At 51.5% G+C, this 20452-nt stretch overlaps 1 protein-coding gene and 2 non-coding genes across 4 annotated transcripts in view; all 3 read right to left on the bottom strand.

Moving 5' to 3' along the window:
• The window catches only part of LOC122392801 (pneumococcal serine-rich repeat protein-like), a 101790-nt gene that overhangs the window by 6655 nt on the left and 74683 nt on the right, over positions 1-20452 (bottom strand). For both annotated transcript variants that reach the window (XM_043388073.1, XM_043388072.1), the window contains one exon: positions 6857-6966. In XM_043388073.1, the coding sequence (XP_043244008.1) occupies positions 6857-6966 (110 nt within the window). The remainder of the gene's footprint in view (positions 1-6856; positions 6967-20452) is intronic.
• On the bottom strand, positions 10767-10838 carry Trnaq-cug. The gene has a single exon. It is a non-coding gene; the product is annotated as a tRNA-Gln (tRNA).
• Positions 11980-12051, bottom strand: Trnaq-cug. The gene has a single exon. It is a non-coding gene; the product is annotated as a tRNA-Gln (tRNA).

Consider the following 20452-nt stretch of genomic DNA (forward strand, 5'->3'; position numbering starts at 1 on the left):
TATCGGGATGCATGAATGGCAGGAATGCGCACTTTTCGCCAGGTGCAAGGTCATTCCTTTCTGGCCACCCTCCACGAGTATGCCGTAATAAATAATAATGCCTCAGCAACCAAAAACGGTGGTAGCTTCCATTCGGGCTCGAGATGGCGATATCACCAACGTTCGAAAAAGCTATATAAAACAGGATATAATCTGACACAAATTGAAAAAGGACGAAAGTCACCATCACCAAAGTCGTGGGAACTGATTACTACATCAACCACAGCGAATCGCTCCACCTCGAGAGTCCGTTACAGGCCCACTTATCACTTTATTTCCTCACTGGTAAACGTTTTGCGGTTGTCCTCGCAATCGGTGATCACCGTCGTGACGCTCACAAGTCACAACGAAGGACGCTGACGACAGAGCCGACAATTCCTGACTCCATTTCACGACGTACCACAATTAAACGGATCCAAGACACAAAGCTCCCATCGGAGGGCGGCACGCACTACACACGGACAGCAGCAAAGCACCTCAGTATCCAATCTGATTTGACCTTCTGACCATGACTACCGGCACCCTCACACAATAACCTAACACAAGCGCCAGGGGCACTTGCCGTCTAACTAATGAAGCAATTATCACTTCGTTCCACCTGAGAAGCGAGTGAGCACGCACTAAGGCGACACTCACGGATGTCACCACTGTTAATGGCCTCACGTCTGTGAGCGATTAACCACATTGCACAGACTACCGTGTCACCCTGTAGGGGACACTTGGGTGATTATCATCGCCCAGCCGCTGAGGTGGTTAGATTCCGAGTCCTGTTCCGTGATTGAGTCGTCAGGAGAGCTACAGAGCTACAAACTGACTTCTTCACGAGAGGGTGACTCTGCAACAGTACTGCGAGGCCAGGTGTCGAGAGAAAACACGGTAGTTTGCGCGAGTTGCAGTTTGCTCGAGCGAAGGCCACATTACATACCAGACGACGCACCACCTGGCTTCGGGTTGACAGCTACGATAAAGGACCACGGAACGTTTATTGACGCAACTCAAACACTATCGCCTGCTATTGTCCCGCGAAAATCAACACAGGAAAAGATAATTGGCATAAGTACACACCAACGTAAACGCGGAGCAAGGTCGTCTCCGAGATTCACGAATCGTATTTGTTATAACTAACGAGCGTGCTTCGTTCAGTGTTGAGGCAAACAACATTTTAGCACTTGTGAAAAATATAACGTAGCCTCCGAAACAGATTGTCGACCTTCAATGGTCACCATAACTTTTATGGACCTGTGTGTTGCGTATTTCTTGTGTGTGTGGTAATAAAAACTCGGCATGAAAAAAAAAACTTTTATGGACCTCCTCGCCATGGTGTCTAAGCTTTTTGCTGTTTTACGCAACCCGTGAAGGATAGCTGCGCGCGGCTTACGAACGATCAATCACCGGTACCACACTCATTACCTACTGACGGCACCTGCCGCAGACAGGCTGCTTAATCGTCTTTTGTCATAATCTATCGTGGACTGAGAGGTAAAGGGATTGGGATGCTTGGCCGAAACAGAACAATAAGTGTAACCCAAATGTTGGAATTGTATTTATCGCACATGTGCTAGAAACAACAATGCAGTCAAAGCGAGAAGACGTTTGCCATGCCATTATCTAGTTTAACTCATTTTCGCATCTCCCGACAAGAGACCTTCTGAGCGGGCGTGGCTATTGAAAGTGTGATAATAGCCCCATGCTATGAGGAGCACTGCTCCTACAAGATCTACCAGAGATTTCTTGCGGCAATTTGTATGCCATGGCCCTCCAGGCCATGCAGGCCTGAAGGGTAATTGTTTTCTAAGCCATGACTGTCAAGACTGATCCCTGGATGAGCCACAACCGAACTTTCACCTTTTTGTCAATTCTGCATCGTGCAGTTTCACATGTTCTTGCCGCGGCTCGTTTTGATGACCCGAGTCGCTCTAAACGCCAACCAGAGGACTTTCACACAGCAACGATCGAGGAGCGGCGCAAGCTACGTAAAACGAGAAAGTATAGCGGATGCGATGCCGAGAGCCGTGTTCAGACGCTAAAGCAGGTGAAATGAGCTCAACCATCACCATGGCCAGTCTACACTAACTTGGGTGCTAACCGTTCCTTGGGAAGGATTACTTCTCTGTTCTGTTCGCGACTGTTCGCGACGTCTCAAGGTTATCCTGTGTTTCATACTGAATTCCAGTCTCCATTAATTTTTCCTTCCAGTCATGCATCTCAATAAGATTCACATCATCCTTAGCCTACCCGTCAATCCATCAGAATAAATATTGAATACCGCGGACCGATAAGTCACAAAGTATCTCAATAATTCGTCGATTACTGGGAGCTGTCACACTGATCCTGTTTCGATTCGGTCTTACATCGACCTCGTCTTTATGTAAGACAGCTGCCACCCGTTCAGGCACGTACTCCAAACGGCTCTCGACTTCCTTCGCCAGCGTCATCCAGCCCCAGCTGAGACCCCAATCCATCCTGACACAATGGGCACTCGCACTGTGGCGAAACCAGCTAATGTTTCTTCTTTTGTGCATGTTAACTGATCACCAAAATATGCAGCGCCCGGCCTGTCCTAACCCGACCTCCGCCTAATCCTCTTAGCCCAGCCCTGGCGACTGCGCCCCAGGGTATGGTTGCATCGATCGCCGCAAATCAGAAACGGACACGGCATCGCCTCACAAATGGCGGCGATCACGGCCGTCACGATCGCTCATCGCCGCCAAATCTCGCCCATAACTCGTCGTCGCCGGCCGGTTCTGTCCTCAAATGGAAGGCGGGTCCGACACGGCAGTAAATCACCAGTTGCCTCACAGTCACCCACGGACAGCGAGCTTCAGCGAGGCTTCAACAAAGCTTCAGCAGCTCTCGCAGCAAGAGAACTTGGAGGACAGCTACGCCAGATAGCGAGATGGATATTGGGGGTAGTTACCTCAAGGTAGTGCTGTCCTCGCAGCGATTGCAGCAATATCCGATCCGTCAAACGTATCTTTTCAGCAGAAACAAGGACGCTCATTAAGCCCGTCCTGACTCCTGAGTCTGAATACCCTCCCTACACTGATCACTTTTGCATGCATCCCAGCGGCTCAATCGGCCCGAGCTAGTCCAAAGTTACGAGCTGTGTTCATCTCTCATCGTGCAGCGACCTGGTAGACGACCTGAGCACCCTTGGTAGACGTTGCTAACCGGCCGGCCGCTGACCCATGCATCCCCGCTCGTGAAGAGGGCGAGCAGTGACCCTCCGCCAAAGGGCAGGCTAAAGACGCCCCGCCGATCTCTGCACCGACCAGCGCCGGGGTTAGTGACTTCATGCCAGCAGGGGTGAGAAGGCGTGGGCCGTGCCGCGCCCAGGTGTAGCTGAGGTGGGGTCACTGGCCAACATGCTGCACAGTGTAATGCACACCCACGTCCCACAGTGTTGTTGCTGCCTTCAAAGCGTCCTGACCGCAAATGACATCTCCGGAACTCTCTGAGTTGACAGCAACACTTCAGCTGGCTTCCCGAACCGGCCGCTCAGTAATCTGGTCCGTGACCGGGCGGTCACTTTCGCCAGATCTGGCTCGTTACCGGCAGACCGCTCCACCCACGCAATCAATTCACCCCGTCATCTCTCGGTCTGTGGGTGATGGTGTAAAACGGAAACAAGTCTCCGTAAGCCAGCCGGAGCTGCGGCAGCTAGCAATACCGTCCGGTCGGACAAAGCTCGACAACACCAGCCCAGACCGGAAAAAGCGGGGCGATTTTTTTAGGATCCGCAACGTGGTACAGCAGACATCGAATGGCAATACATGATGCCTGGGGTCTCCAGAAGCACGAAGTTATGCCAAGCCAGGCTATTTAACAATTAAAATGCTTCTTCCTTTCTTCCCCAAAGCACCAAAGACAAACAAACCACAGGAATGCCTCAATGCATCATACTGGATCATCGTACCCCGGAAACGGTTAAAATCTGCCGTCCCCACATTTGCAACAAAATTAACCATGCAGATGATTGATTCGCTGCAACAAATTTGCATCATGGTTCTCCCAGCTCTGGCCTTCATGTTCAAGGCTGGTATAAGTTGTTTTGCATCGTGTCATGCTCGCTAATGCGTGTACCTGGGGAGTCACGTTACGGTCATGAGTTGATAAACGACAGAATATTGGGTTAATTCAATTAACAAACCATTGAAATTCAGCTCACCGTACTCCAATGCCAAAGATAAACGCACACCATCTCAGATAAACGAGCTGCCGAAGCTCATCTACCATTATCGCTAACCGTTCCAGCAAGATCGCCACAACTCACGACAGCGTAATTGTATAATTACACGGCACGCTGATTACACTGCTACCGGCTACTGGTGAGACGCCGCGCAAATAAGACGGTCGGCCCATTAATCGGAGACCTTCGATCTGGCCGGGGCGGGGTCCGGCTCGTCCCCCGCTGTGCATGAAGGCACGCCGCTCGTGATGGGAGCGGCCCCGCCCTGTCCCTCAGTGAGACCAAAGAACCACACCCCTTCTAAGTAGCTCGTCTTTCGGAGGCGGCGCTTCACTCAGTATCCGCTTTTAGCAATGCTCGAATTCAGGATTAACTTCGTCTTTCGGAGGCGGCGCTTGACTCAGTATCCGCTTTTGATAATGCTCGAATTCAAGGCTTTGTGTGATTGTTCAATGTTCAGGCTCCCCATGGCTCCTGATGATTACGGCCCCCAGTCCTTTTTATCGTGGGTTCAGGCTTCAAATCGAGGTCATTTTGATTCAATTTGGAACAATCAGGGGATCATGTTTGGCATTCGCCATCGATATTGACACATCGCAGCTACTTTTCACATAATCATTATTAATGAAAAAGATCAATAATGAGCGATATACTCAGGGAGAAAAAAACATAAATTGATCACGGAGGATTATATGAATATTAAAGAAAATAAATTAAATGATAACCAAAGGTTGACCCATACTGCAACCTAGTTATCGGGGCACCATAATGAGTGGGACTCGGCAGAGAAGCATCTCGTTCATATCAGTAGAGGTGGGGTAGATGATTGTGTATCTGACTTCAAAGAGCGGTGACCCAAAATCAGACATAATCAAACCAGGGCTATTTGCGAAACTGGACCGAATTCCGCAACAACTTTCGCTGAGGGCTGAGCGCATCAATTTTATCGTAATGGCCCGGTTGACATCAAATGAGTGTAGCGTTCACTCCCGACCGCGTCTGCAGAAGAGTCTGTGATCAGTGTCCCGTTACACGACCAATGAGAAACATTGACTAGCGGTAGCTGTACCCTGTACAGACTGCCCCGAACTGCCGGAGACTGCTTGCACTTTCAGCAGATTACCAAACCAGACATAAGAGCGGGAAGTAGAGAGTGGTTTGGCAAAGGCAATTATGTAACTGAAAGGCTTAGAAGTAGCGACTAATGAAATCGGTATTACTTCACGAGACAGTGCGAATAACAGCAAGAAACAGGCCACTATTCCAGCGTAATTGTTGCAAGACGATTTGTGTTATTCCTTCAGAAAATCAAAAGGCATTCTGGTTCGCTCACCTGTCAAACGGCGGAATTGATGATGCATGCAACTTTATTGCATATCAAAATCCGTAAGAAATGAGCAGTGAGCACGTCCCTATCGGTTATCAAATAAAATCTACTCCCAGTTCGATTTTATCAATTCAAGCAGTCTTGCGATCTTCGTTAAACGATTGTCACATGCTGATTGATGACTGACAATAGGTAGCCGAATTCAGACCACGGCGAACTTCAAATAAAAAAAGCGATAAATGCATATCAGCGCATCTTGACGGAGCACTTCTGTGTTTGACTCTCCACTAGCTCTGTCATTTTCCAGTGCTCTCATTATTCATCCTTCCATTTTGCGCCGAACCCAGCCCCTCTGTGTTTCCTGGTAGTAGTGCACTACTACACTCCAGGGTAATGCAAGTGTATTGCAGCCGTCCGCGTGCATTGCGGTAGAGTTTTCCGTGCTACTGTTGCACACCGTCCGTTTCATTGGCAGCAGGTCAGCTGTCAGCCGAGTTTCACCTCTGCCACGACTGGTGTGGAGGTCTGGCCGCAGTTCCGCACGAGACTGTGCAATGCAGCCGCCACCAGTTTTGGAAACACACCGACGTGCACGCAAATGCCCTGAGATCACAGCCTTCCGGATGTGACATCATACTGGTTCGATGAAATATTAATTTGTGTCGCGAGAAATGAGCTAGAGATTTTAATTGCAGAATCCTGAAATTGAGCAATACTGAATTATAACCAGCGAAAAGAGCCGACCAGAATGGTCCGCTCTCGGCAAAAAATTTGCTAAGGCGGCACCGCAAAATTTATGCAATGTGAGAAAATGACCCAGAAAGTGGAAAAAGAGCAGCCAGGTTTTTGTATCCGTCCAATTTCACTACCACTTGCCAACCGGACCAGGCGGACGAGTTCAGGGACCGATTCAATATTCAGCGGGCCACCCCCGGCGGGTCCACCGTCTAACGGTGCACCAGGAGACAATTACTATCAGTCCAGCCTATCGAAGATGCCGGCTGCAGAGAAACTTGATCGGGTCCCGTTAGCCGTGTATAGCCGGCAAAGCGGCCAATAAAAGAATCGATTACGTGTCATTATAATCAGGCTATAAAGATGCGAGATGGCAATAATCGCTAATTAATAGGTGACGTGATATCAAAATATTCACCAGCTGATGACCTTGTGAAAAGAAATAATTTGCATGCATGGTTCAATAGGTACTTTAATAATTAGTAAATATCAAAAATATTAAAAACAATCAACCAATAAGAGAGATAGAAAACAGGCGGCCCAATCAACACCAGACAGCCGCTTACCTTTATGGACCCATTTGTTGCACGTCGAGCAAGTGACCATGCCCAAGTCTTCCGGCTTCTTGTTATAGCATTTGAAGCAGATAGGACAGTACTTGGCCTTCTTCCACAATCTGAAACAAAAAGAAGCAGAAATGAAACGCCAACTCCGCTCAGTTGTATCTTTTACGGGAAACACAACCAAAGTGCACTTATCAGCCAGTATATCAGCCGCAGCGGATCAGCAGAACTTTGAACCCGAGCAAAAAAAAAGCGCCCATTGGTAACTGGCGCCGAAAGTAAACCAGTGATAAGCCTCATCAAATGCAAGACACAGGCTCGGCGATGACGGAACCGTTCAGCCAGAGCGGTCGCTTTGGGGCACATCCCACACAACCGGACCCGTCACGTCGCATCGCTCCCGATTTCAACACCCCCCGCCGGCCGAACCGTCACAAAACCGGCAGCCGGCGACCCTATCCTGAAGCGCCGAAATGCCAGTGTTTGATCACCGACAATCTATCGCATTCCGACGCACGCCAGTATGTCTATAAATCAAATAGAAAACGTTATCAAGTTGTGAGCCTGCGTCACGAAGCGACAGACAGCACTCACAATTTCAGATCCATCCATAATACTATAGCCAAGCATCCGTGCGATGAAAATGGACCAATACTTGACAGGCATGAGGATTACATCAAGACATCAATTTTGCATTAAATCTGGTTCTTTAACTGTAATTGTAAAAATTAGGTAGAACAAATAAGCCTCTATTGCTCTCCAGCGATAAGGCTCTAAATGTAGCAAACACGCACAACCAAACCAAATCTAGCCAACGCGGTAGTGAGCTTTTTGCTATGCATAGTGGATAAACTTGTCACTTTTGCCTGACGTAACGCCTCGCTTTACACAGCACCCTACAACAATGCTGTCGCCACATCAGCTTCAGCTATTTAGTATATTTCATTCAGCATTGTGTAAACCCATCAGCCTTGCAGTCAGTAACTCCGACGAACCCATCTGAATAACAACAGCCCAGCAGCACATGAAACTCCGCTAGTTTCAGTCGCTCGCGGGGACTCATTCTCCCCAAACAACGATTCTGCAACACCTATTGCGCCCTCTCCTTTTCGTTAGCGCTGCACGGGACGACGCCCACAACCGCGGGCGGTGGCCATTCCCTCCCATCGCCTCCAATGCTGCCTCGGGTCCGCACTAAACCGCCCCCTGACCGGTGCCGTGCAACCGTACCGCCGTGACCGGATCAGATATCAGTCCCAGAGCGGTCCGGTACGACCGCGCCGGCGGCCGCCCGCCTTGCATCTCAGACGATACCGCCGCCTCTCCGTGGAGAGAAAGTGTTCCGCCAGCAGCCCACTAACAAGCCGGCAGGCGTGCCCGATGTTCCTGCCATGTCGGACGTCCCGGTGACCCCTGCTGACCGATCGGTCACGCCCGACCACGCGCACCACCGACCAGACCGACCGGCGCGCCATTCGACACGGATCGGAGCGATCCGCGGAGACAGACGGACGAGGTAAAGGGTTGGAATCAGTGCAATGAAAAGTCTGAGTACAATCATTTCAACGGAAACACATAAAGTTAAGTACTTACAAAGTGAGATTTGAAGATGTTGTAAGACTGTAGTTAAATTTATCCAGGCGATATTTTTGTAAAGACATATATTTTGAACGGTGGCACCTAACGAGGAACGAACGTAAATTTACGTAAGCCTACATTCATTAACTGGTAGCAGCAAATCAGAACACTTCACACGCCTCATGACACACAAACTTAGAAACGGGAGGGCTAATGGAGCCAGTGGGCTCATCAAGCGACACATCAAATCGACAAAAACTAACTGGAAAGTCGCTCGACACCGCGCCGGCGCGGGGCGCTGGACGGGTCCGTGTCACGCCGAGCCGGGACTGTCACCCCGACAGGCTACTGTGGCTCCAGGATTGCCCACCGGCACCTCTCACATTCCTGACCCGGCCCACGACAGAAGGAGAATGTCGATCGGTCTCGGGCGTCTCTCAGACACCGCGAGTGGGACGGTTTCCCCATGGTTCTGTCCTGGTTCCGACGTTTCGCCACGGACCCACGCCCCGAGTTCGTCACAGGTCATCAGTTCGGGATCAGCTCGAGCTCAACCACAAAATTCACAGCGAAATCAACTATTTCGATAGGCAGCAAGTACTATTCACCGATTAAGCAGTTATCGATTGTTAAATGATGAGGGGCGAGGGCCCTCGCTGAAATCACTGCGGAATTGAAGCATTCCCTATCAAATGTCTTACGATAATGTGCGTCAATTCTCAGCTCTTCATTAGCAGTCCATCAATGAGCACAACACATCCATACAACAGATAAATGTGCCAGGTCATGACAATCACTCATATAGCACTGCTCACAGATAGAGTCTATTGTCTCTCTCACAACAGGCAAACCTTGGCCTGCACCACTTGTCGAGAAACCACGGCGCTACCGCCGCGGCCGGCAGGTGAGCCAGTCTGAGGGACATCCATCGGCGTTTTTATCGCAGCTGCAGCGACACGACCACGCAGCTGAGAGTGAGAGCTGAGGGTGCTCATTGCTCCGTGCTCACAGCAGGACCGCAGTGGTGGTATCCGACTGTGGCTGCCGACAACCGGCCAGTAGCAACGGGAGACGGAGACCGGTAGACAGGACATTGCAATCAATGGATATTGGACACCAAACCAGGCTACAGAAGCCCGCACTGGGTGCTTATCACCATCGCAGTCCCGAAAGGAACGCAGGAACAAGGCTTCAAGAGTGGACGGTAAGTGCGGGATGAGGTTTTGGGGTAAGTAGTCAGCAGATTCGGAGCGTGCAGAAAGTAGAAAGCCACCGGCATTCGCTTTACTCTTCCTACTGCCTTGCGGACAGATGCCGGGAGAGATGTGTCGAGATTTTGGACGTCTAGAGTAGCGGCACAGCACACAGCCGTCCCCGAGGCGACAATAATCACGAAATGATCAGTTAATGGAGTTTCTCTCGACTGCAGCACGTGACAAGTTTGCTGCGACGGACTGATATTGGAAAGTAACCCTGCGGATGAACCATAAATTAAGCAGACAGGGCGGCAGATTTTCTACCTTTCCCTCACGAAAGGCTGAGTTTTGGCACATAGTTACATAACTAGACAGCTGTTTAATTACCAAGGATGCAAGGAGACGATCTGTGCAATAATGCTCATTCATATTCGCTGATAACGCCGATAACACTATTCACGTTCATGCATTACCAAGCGACCGGGCAAACAGATTTCACCGATTTTATACAAAGCTTCGGCAAGCCCACAACCAATCATTTGAACTGTAAGTCACCAGTCAGCGTCCATCTCTGGGATCAGCGATGAAGGAGTCAAGGACCACCGTCACCATCAGGACTCTGCGTCAGCTATAGGCTGCTGAGCTCACGCTGACGACATCTTCAGCGCCAGCGGGACGGGCGAGTCTCTCCCGACGACAGACGAGCTCGTCACGGCCCGGTTGATGGCGGCTTTGGTCAGGTTGGTGGCACTGACACCGGAGAAGGACTCTGGGGATAAGTCCTCACCTGACGTGAAGATGAAGGACGGGTGACTTCTGCGCGGGAAGACTTTTTTCAGAAAACGGTCAAAACGGTCCCGCGGGTACGAAACATGCCAGTTAGAAGTGAGGCGAGCAGACAGCACAATGGGCAATGAAAATTAATGTCAGTCATGGTTGCGTGTCGACAGAAGTCATCCGTCAGCTCAGGGAAGTCATCGACACCACAGTTCGCTAATCCGAAATGGGGTAAGGTGCGCAGCACAGATACGGGCCACACGCAACCGCATGCATTCCGATAAGAACAATGGGGTACGCAAAATGAAGGGGCTTGCACTTTAGAACATTCCTTGGCACTCGTGTGACCTCGCAAAACCACGAGGTCCCGCCGAGATTTGAACTCGGATCGCAGGATTCAGAGTCCTGAGTGCTAACCGTTACACCACGGGGCCGCACGAACAATCTCACGAACTAAAACTCGGCGAAACTCTCGGCAGCAGCAGCAGCTAAACTATGGATAAAAAACACTTCAAAAGCTTCTTTGCAAAACACACTAAGTTTATACAAATCGTTCTAGTGGCGTGCATCTCTTATAGCATTTGCATAACTTTGTCCCGATGTTAGGCGAGTGACGATCAAAAACACTAAACAGTGTATGAAACAAATGTTTTTTTGCGGGGAGGCGGGCGTCTTATTTATATTGCTCCCTCCCAACCACTAAATTGGTGCACTGTAAAAAATGTAAGGCTGTAGAGTACATACGGGGGTCGGGGGACTATGGGGTCCACTTAGTTCCGCATTAGGTACCCCATTGCTTGCCTTCAGTTTGCCACTCGCAAGCAAACAGGCATTGAGGCCATTTTTACCACCTAATGACTAGCCTTTCACATCACTTCATGCGGTTCTCGGACAATCAAATCGCATTTAATATTCAGGAAAAGATGCTGGTTTAAGCAAAATCGTCTTCTGTGTAATGATCAGCTAAGTTACAGCGTTATGCAATAATTCAAGACTTCATCTCATTTCCAAAGATAGTAGGGTAGCTAAGTCCAAAACTACCAACCAGGGATGCGGAGCCGTGGAAATTTCAGACGGCTCCGGCTCCGGCTCCGGCTCCGGAGAAAAAAATCGGCTCCGGCTCCGGCTCCGGCTCCGGGTGAAATGTCATGGCGGCTCCGGCTCCGGCTCCGGCTCCGAGTAAAATGATCCGGCTCCGGCGGCTCCGGCTCCGGCGGCTCCGGCTCCGGCTTCTACTCAGTACATCCCCCATGCGATCAATTAAATACGGGTGGAAGAAAAAAGGCGATGGGATTGGTACACGTTGCTTCTGTATTTGTATAACAAGGCTATTTTGAATACCACATTGTTTTACGCCTTGAACTGTCAAACCGAACTAGGTAAATAATTGTTTCCTCTTAAGAAAAGGAGCCGGAGTCGCCCCCCTTTTTGGCGGCTCCGACTCCGGCTCCGGCTCCGGGCTATATTGTTTCACAGCTCCGACTCCGGCTCCGGGCAAAATATGCCGGCTCCGGCGGCTCCGGCTCCGCATCCCTGCTACCAACCCATTTGACCTTGACACGAGGTCAAAAGGCAAGGTCCCGCCGAGATTTGAACTCGGATCGCAGGATTCAGAGTCCTGAGTGCTAACCGTTACACCACGGGGCCGGCACATCCACCTACAATGTGAAAGTCGTGCCAAAGAGCCGCCACACCGGCCGAACCCACCCACTCACCGCGCCGGCCGACCCGACAGGTCGGGAGGCACGGGCTGGCATCCGGCCAGACTGGGTAGGGCGGCGGTGATAGGGACGGACATCTGCACTGACGACTGATACCAGCAGTGCTGGCTTCACCACTCATTCGTATTAACTCCTCATTCCCGTGTCCGGTAAGCGGTCCTCCCCCCCCCCCTTTAGACGGAGCAGGACGCTTTGACAGGGGGCGGAGCTAGTCCCACAGGCAAGATACACGCTGCTCGTGAGTGGCTTATCGATATCCAATACGGTCAGCCGGACGATGTTTACCGTTGATGTGTGCAGACACTCCCATTGACTCTATACAATGATGGCAAATACGACGGCATGCTTCCGGAGGCCGTATCACGTCTGTTCATCAGCACTCAGTGGGGCTATGGCTTATACCAAACGTACTCGAGACAATGAGTTCACATTTGATGGCAAAAGAAACAGTAAAGGCGTAATAATTTCCATGTCTGTAGCTCACCTAACAAGTTTAGTCAGTTGATTACGGAGCGAGCGAAGCGAGCGTACTCTTTCCTTAGATTAACGGAAATTTCTGAGTATGAGCGGCCGGCCGGCCGGCCGGCCGGCCGGCCGTGGTCACGCTTTTGCGAGGCTTATATCTCAGCAACCACTTGACCGATTTACACGCGGTAATTTTTGTAGGGTAGCTTCATTCCTTCTACCAAGTATTGGACTATTCCCGATGCATGTGGGTGATCCCTTATGCACGTGCCACGTGCAAAACGAAGAGGTGTCACTTTTTTAATTGTTGCAATATCTCCGTAACTACTTGGCCGATTGCGCTGAAAGTTGGCATGTAGGTAGGCACCCACTAGGCAATGCATACCCATGTGCCAGAGTTGGGGTGCTGCTGCACGTGCGCACGTGCAGGGGTCGATTCCAGATCTCGAGAACGGCTGGACCGATGGCGCTCAAATTTGGTACATGGTTAGGGACCGGTTAGTAGGGTGCCGTGCAAAAGTCAGTTGGGACCCATTTTGCACGTGCGCACGTGCAGGGTGCCGCTTCCAGATCTCGAGAACGGCTGGGCCGATTGTGCTCAAATTCGGCACATCGCTAGAGACCGGTTAGTAGGGTGCCGTGCACAAGTCAACTGGAGGTACCCCCTCGAAATTTCGCACGTGCAAGGCTCACCCTCTCGCTCGCTCCGTTAGTCGCCCCAAAGGCGTTATACTGGTTTATTCCCACAATAAGTGAACTTATACAACTCTAACACCAACAGCTAACAAGCCAAAACAAAGCTTTATGGAGCTCCGCGAGCGCGGCATCTCGAACAAAAACAGACCCTTTGTTGTCGGACGAATAGCTACAAGGGCGATACGATGCATCAAACCTTTGTGTATAATGTGTAAGGCCATGCAGTCATTACTACTATCGGCACCTCAGCACACTGACACTCACAATGTCTAAACTTCGGAGGCACTAACGCCCTCAAATTATCGACTGCTTGGTAACCAGCCGCCTAAAACAATACCGCAAGGTCGTCCCTGTGCGTCTGGGCTGCGCTAGTGCTAATACACAGCCCAATGGGGTATGGTATAGGCTGTGTTTTGTACAACACAGGACCGCGGTGTGATCAAGGTCGGCTGCTGATTGGTTGGGACGAGCTCCGACCGTCCTGCCCGGGTGATTCCGCGAACAAAGACGTCAGACTCTGAGATTCACACGATAGTGTCATGGGAATATTGGACAAAAACAGTGGTAAATAATGGTGTCTGGTGCCAACAGTAAATTACAAAAAGGATGCGGCACAGACTACTGTTCACAGTGTTCAGTGTCTAAGTCTATAGAAGTGGTCAGCTCAGTCGCACCTCTTCACATAACTTCGATGTAAAATACTCGCGTAATGTTCACGCTAGGGTTTCTTTAGCATAAAAGCAATGTTTTAGGACGCATTTAGCACAATCATGGAATGCGGCTAAATTCGTCCCCCACAAACAAATCACACACTGAACTACCTTAGAAGCCTAAACTGCAAATTTCAATCATCGTCTTGTGACATAAAGAAAGCACAGGTCGCACTTCAAACACACCCAAGAGCGTCCTCAAGGATATGGGCAGGATAATGCGCAGCATGCGCTGACCCTCATGTCCTCACTGTTCGACCCCCAGTACAGACGTCCCTGCACCCTCAGTCGAATGACGACACCGAGCACCCTCACCCGTCCCGGCCTCGCCAGGTCAGTCGGTGTCCTCTCCTCGATCCTAGTCTGTACCCGGGAGGACACCCGTCCTCGGGGAACTAGCACGGGGGACACACCCCCTCGAGAGGCCGCCCAGCGCCGTGCCATGCCATGCCGTCACGAACACTAACGACAGCCCGGACGGACTGATAGTCGCTGATTGATAACACGACACTCCCGGGACACTGACCGGCGCCGGCGGCGACTCTGTCAGGCTTGGAAGGACGCACCGCTCGCCTGTGACCCTCCCGTCCCGCCTCACCGCCCCCGGCGCCGTCAGCGGGCACGGCACATTGCGACAGCCGTCCGTCCCACCATCCAGCACCGCCAGCCTTGACATTCACCGGGTGGCCCATTTTCGGCGGCTGTGCGCAGGATGGGGTACCATGGTGTGATCAGCGATGCGCATCCAAATGGCCTCAGCGCAGCGCTGCTTCTCCTGTCAAGTATGACAACCGCACAATGCTGAAACCCAACCACGCAGACGGAACCTTGAGAAGGCGTGTCTTATGCTGATCAACGCACAAACTGAACATCCCTGTAACCCTAACGGCCGCAGCAGCAGCAGCAGCTGCAGTGGTTGCCGAGGCGTTGGCATCGGTGGGGATGATATGAGAGTAAAAGCGGTTCACCCACACCTCCCCCATCAAGACTCACTCCCCCGACACCCATCCCGCCCAGAATCCAGCCTGTCGAGCGTGAAAGTACGGCGTGCTCGACCGACAGCCGTGCTCCGGTGACCTGGGGGTCAGCCGGGCGGCCTCAGGCGCGCATCCCACCGCCGCAGGTCACACGAGGGCCCGCTGGCGTGGCCGGCCTTCCGGGTACGGTGGTATAAGTCGGTGTGGGTGTCTCAGAGGGTGTTGGTCCCGAGGATGGATATGCTGATATCATAGGCGTAATAATATCCAACATGTAGTAACATTTGACGCTTAGTGCAACAGCGTGATGCGGAAGATGTTTACCCTCAACTATCACCAATCGGCAAGAAGTTTCGCAACGCACCAAGCAAAGTTGAGATTTTCTTCGTGCAGGATGCGGACAGTAAGCCCCAAACAAGTTCCTTTCTAATAAACACAAAACAGGATTATTTATGAGTGTTCACTGTACAGGTTGAGCTAGTAATTACAATCTTCCAAGTTTCGAAAATTAGCGTAAGAGAACACACCTCATTTGGAGTTATACACCGATCCCTACAATGTTTGCCAGTTTTTTTTTTTTTTTGCAGCGCAAAAGATGAAGGCAGCTCATAGCTCCATACGTAATGGTATGTAAAATTGATAAAACTCGGAGCCTGAAGGGCCTTCAGCAACTGCAATACAGGAGTAGCTCTCTTTCGCATATGAATATTAAATACGCAAGCGTATAAGCGTCTGCAAAAAAAAAAAAACGCGATGTCGGTCATGGCTAAGCATTCAACGCAAAGGAGCCGAAACCACCTATAGAAAACCTCACAACAATGTCGATAAAAATGCCGCAAGGACAACCCATATGAAGGCAGGCAGAGCAGATGGCTTGCGACGGCAGACGACACCTACATACCATGACGTTATTCACCAGTATTGACCAAGACGACCTTCACCTCAGAGAAGATCCGCTGAGTCAGCCCGTTCACGCCGGTGGCATCTGTCTCTAAGAAGAATCCCATAGGGTCAGGGCGCCGACCTTCCCTCGCCGGGCCGTCCCGTCGCGTCACCACCGCGCGATGACGAGGCGCAGCTGATAGGAAGGGTGTCATCATCCACCTCAGTGGACAGCAGGAATGTCTGTCGTCATCCGTGCCAGACAGGTGCGAGGTGCGTGCGAGACATTGGCTCACCGACTGCACCCTGGCTGCGCGGCGGTGCCGCTCCTTCCTTTGCATCTGACAAGAGTGTCCTTGCAGGGCCATGGACATCACTACAGAATACGGTTCCGACATGGTCAGTTATTTGAACAGTATCGTCAGCTGCAGATATCCCTCAGTAATTCCGTTTAGGCATCACACCTCCGCTAAGCTGTATTCAAATGGTCCAGCTTGAAGCTCGGCTAAGCCAGCAAAGAGCTCTTTGAACACTGAATGGGTGGCACACGTGGTCGGTCACCGCGGAAAAGCAGCTTGACAAGTCCTAAACTCCTAAGAGAGGACAGATGTTGTAGACGAGATGGAGTAGCTCAATGTCACGGAGTTCCCAAATTACCGGGTCGAAGACCTCTGGACAAGTTCTGGTAAAACCCTACAGTATGCCGGCTTTGAGACGCTCCAGCAGATTCGCTTTCAAGATCAGCATTATCATGTTCGCGCCAGTTGTTCAATTATGTAGCATTAAACATGTGACGTTAATCTGACCAGCCGGCCTCAAAGCAGTTTGAGAGGATCACGTGTCAATTCTGGGCAAGGACAACTGTGCTGAATTACCAATTTGTTTAACAATAAAATATATGCAAACATGTTTCCGTTTAGCACGTTTGAATTCGGCCGACATTCCGGAGTATTGGCCATCGGGCTCCCGGCTCAAGTAGCAAAAGGCGATCCGAAAAAGTAGAAGACAGACACATCTATCCACATAAAAAAGCAAACACGTCGAGAAATGGGATTTGGTAAACAGCAGCCTTCAGCTGAAAATACACAGACCTGTGAATGCTCATTCGGGCATGAGTGGTCACAGACCAACAATTTTTCACGCAAACCAACAATTTTCCGAACTACTGCGTTTGTTGACTAGTTTTATCGTGAAAGTCACGCCAAGAATGCTGACAAGCGTCACGTCTTTCGCACGGTAATCAATTTAGGCCCACTTATCACGGCAGGTCACCGCGGCTGTCCCGCCGGTCACTGTCGCTAAACACGGAGCAGGTCAACATCAGTCAGCACGTCACGGTGCACACATTCAGGGCACGGACCCGGGATTCAGGGCACGAAACGAACAGCACTGGCCAGCCCACTGGCCAAACATGACCCAGCCGTGGCCAGCGACCGGCCGGCCACTCCATGTGTCAGGGACACGGCAAGAGTGCAACTTGGTGTAGAAAGTAACGAGTTGGCTATCAGAACAGGGTCGGAAGAACTGCAAATGGGCACCGTCCAGCATAATGTGCAATGGAGAACTAGAAGAACGGCTGCGGTAATCGGGGAAAGCTGCCCACCCAAGTCTGCACTGGATATTGTACAGGCGAAACAGGGATGTACAATTGTACACGAAGGATTAGTTCTGGGGGAATGACATGCACAGTGCACAATAAGACACACCAAAATGATGGACCGTTGACAGCCCAGACGCCTGGTCAGCAAAGGAACCCGTGGCTAAGTGAGGAGCTCCCGTGATGTAAAGGAACAAGTCCGATTCACAAATGTCTGAATGAGCTACTTGATCCGAGACCTGCAATGATTTGACGGCCAGAAACATTAAGTAAACGCATCATAAACAAGTGTATTACATAATGTTTAACACGATCTTATTCGGATAACAGTAAGATTACCGAAGTTGAACGCGTCGTCTCTATACTACAGATACGAAGCGAAATTTAGTGTTGTTGAGTTACTGCTTTCGTATTGTTCACAAAGTGATAGAACGAGTTTAATCTGGATTTCCCTTTTGTGGGGGACTGTTTCCATCGAAATTCGAGAAATTGAAAGGCAAATTATCTGAGAAACGGTATCAAACTGCGGAAATGTTACTGAAAAAGCAGCATCCAACAAACAGCCATGGAGCTCCGCATAGGGATTCAGCCCAAAGAAGTCGCTCATTAATTCCAAACATCTTGAAAAGGTTTCAGAGATTAGCTTCCATTTCGAATGGCGTTAGCACCGAGGCAGGTCAAAGACCCAGGTTTTTTTAGAAGCCAGTGTTAGCAGAGAATTTTAAACAGTGACAAACGGTTTCCAGTCACGCTCTGAAAAAAATCATGTAGCTAAATGTTATGTTATCCACGCTCCAAGCGATTCCCATGTAGCTCCAATAAGCTCACATTCACCAGAGTGAAGATTTATGCGACGGGAGGATACTTGCCATGGAAACCCAGGTGTTGGAGGGACAGCTGCTAATTGAAATTAATGAAACACGTCGGGAACATCGACCATAACGATCGATGGAAAAGGTGAGCCAACTACTAAACTTTGAATCGATAGAGCACACCCAAATTCCTCACACACACCTCGACAAACGGCTTCATGGTCAGCCCACCAACAGATATTCGATGAAAATTCCGTTAGTAGTCAGACACTCCCCGCACAACTGCCTGAATAATGCAAAACCACCAGGCTGATTTGTGAAATTCAATGTGGCGACGCGCTACAGTCAACCTTGCGTACTTCAGCCCTTCAGCAGCCATCGACTTGCACATCTGACAAGAGGTGATGAAATACCGCCATAACCTTCTGTAAGGCGCCAAGCTCGTTCCTTTTCCGACTCAATTATATTCTGAACGCGTGCCTTTGAAACACCCGACAGCCTCCGGGCCATTGAGGCCACCAATCCTTTGAGACACCTTCAACAGGACCTCTCAACCCTGGAGCCAAATCTAGTCATCCTGCATGACATCAAGTGCTCCAGAGACTGAATGAAAGCAGGCCGCCAAAGAGGCGTCGCACCCGTCGTCGCCGTCGCCGCAGCCCTGACCGGCCGCATACTCAAGCATTAACGGGACGTTGAATCGTGATTAGCGGGCCGAGGTGACACGACGCGACACCGAGCCAGTGGGGTCCAGGGAAGGGGGAGGGGGAGGGGGGCGATAACGAGAAGGGTGGAGAAGAACAAACAGAACCGCGGCGGCCCGCCGTGGTCGGCCGACAACACGCGCAGTGTGAGCCGAGCCGCGGTGCACGAGGGGTGCGCGGAGTGTTTCTCGCGCGGCGCGCGCGACGAACGCGATATAAGTGCGCGGTTTGGTGTACGGAATAACAGGACAACATCAACGGAGCGACAGGAGACGGACGCAGGATGACAGGTGGGCGCAGCGATAGGCTGCGGGGGGGAGGGAAGAATCTAGGTAGAACGGCCACGAGGAGACGGGATGGGGGGGGGGGTGGGACCGTTCGACGGGCGCTATAGAAGTGGGCGTGACGGAGAGGGGTGGGTATCTAGTTGACCACGACACCGTGCGCCTAGAGAGGCCAGCATCTGTGGTCCCCGTCGTGCCATGGCCACGGCCGACGGGTGTGACCTGATCCGTATATGCCGTGTGCACAGGAGGACCTGGCAACTGTGGTCCCCGTCGTGTCATGGCCACGGCCGACGGGTGTGACCTGATCCGTACATGCCATGTGCACAGGATGACCTGGCAACTGTGGTCCCCGGCGGGCACCGCGTGCTGATCCGGTCCGATAACATGGGGGTGGTGGGGGTCTGGGGGAGGGGATGGTCGGGGTCGCCACTGATTATGGCGCTGCTGCGTCAGCCCCTGTTCTGGACGGCGTTCCATGAGTTCGCTGTATCCGTCGAGTACGTGGCAACGAAAGAGAACGGCGCGGCCGACGCGCTCAGTCGGCACGACTTGACGCGGTTTCCGGCGGCTGCGGCCACAGGCGGGCCAGTGTCCGGTCCGGCCCCCATCATGTGTGGCGGAGTACCCACAGGACCCGAGCCGTGGAACCCACGTGCTGACAGGTACCGCCTGTGAACCCTGTGAACGGGACACGCGCGCATAATCTAGTATGAATACACATACCCTTGGTTCCTTTGGGGTGTTTGGCGGTGGCTCGCACAGAGCTGGAGGCGAAGATAAACCCGGGTGTTGACGGCCTTTCACAGCCAAACAGGGAGAGGAGTTGATCGGAGGACACGCTAATCAAGCATTAACGGGACGTTGAATCGTGATTAGCGGGCCGAGGTGACACGACGCGACACCGAGCCAGTGGGGTCCAGGGAAGGGGGAGGGGGAGGGGGGCGATAACGAGAAGGGTGGAGAAGAACAAACAGAACCGCGGCGGCCCGCCGTGGTCGGCCGACAACACGCGCAGTGTGAGCCGAGCCGCGGTGCACGAGGGGTGCGCGGAGTGTTTGCCCACCCACCATCCCCATCATCACCGTCCTGTCCTTTGTTCCCAACCGACCCTCGTCGTCCACCCGGGTTTGACGAAGCGGTGGCTCGCAGCACAGAGCTGGAGGCGAAGATAAACCCGGGTGTTGACGGCCTTTCACA

This window comes from Amphibalanus amphitrite, unplaced genomic scaffold (genome assembly GCF_019059575.1).
Source record: "Amphibalanus amphitrite isolate SeventyFive unplaced genomic scaffold, NRLGWU_Aamphi_draft 000502F_arrow, whole genome shotgun sequence".
Taxonomy (NCBI): domain Eukaryota; kingdom Metazoa; phylum Arthropoda; class Thecostraca; order Balanomorpha; family Balanidae; genus Amphibalanus; species Amphibalanus amphitrite.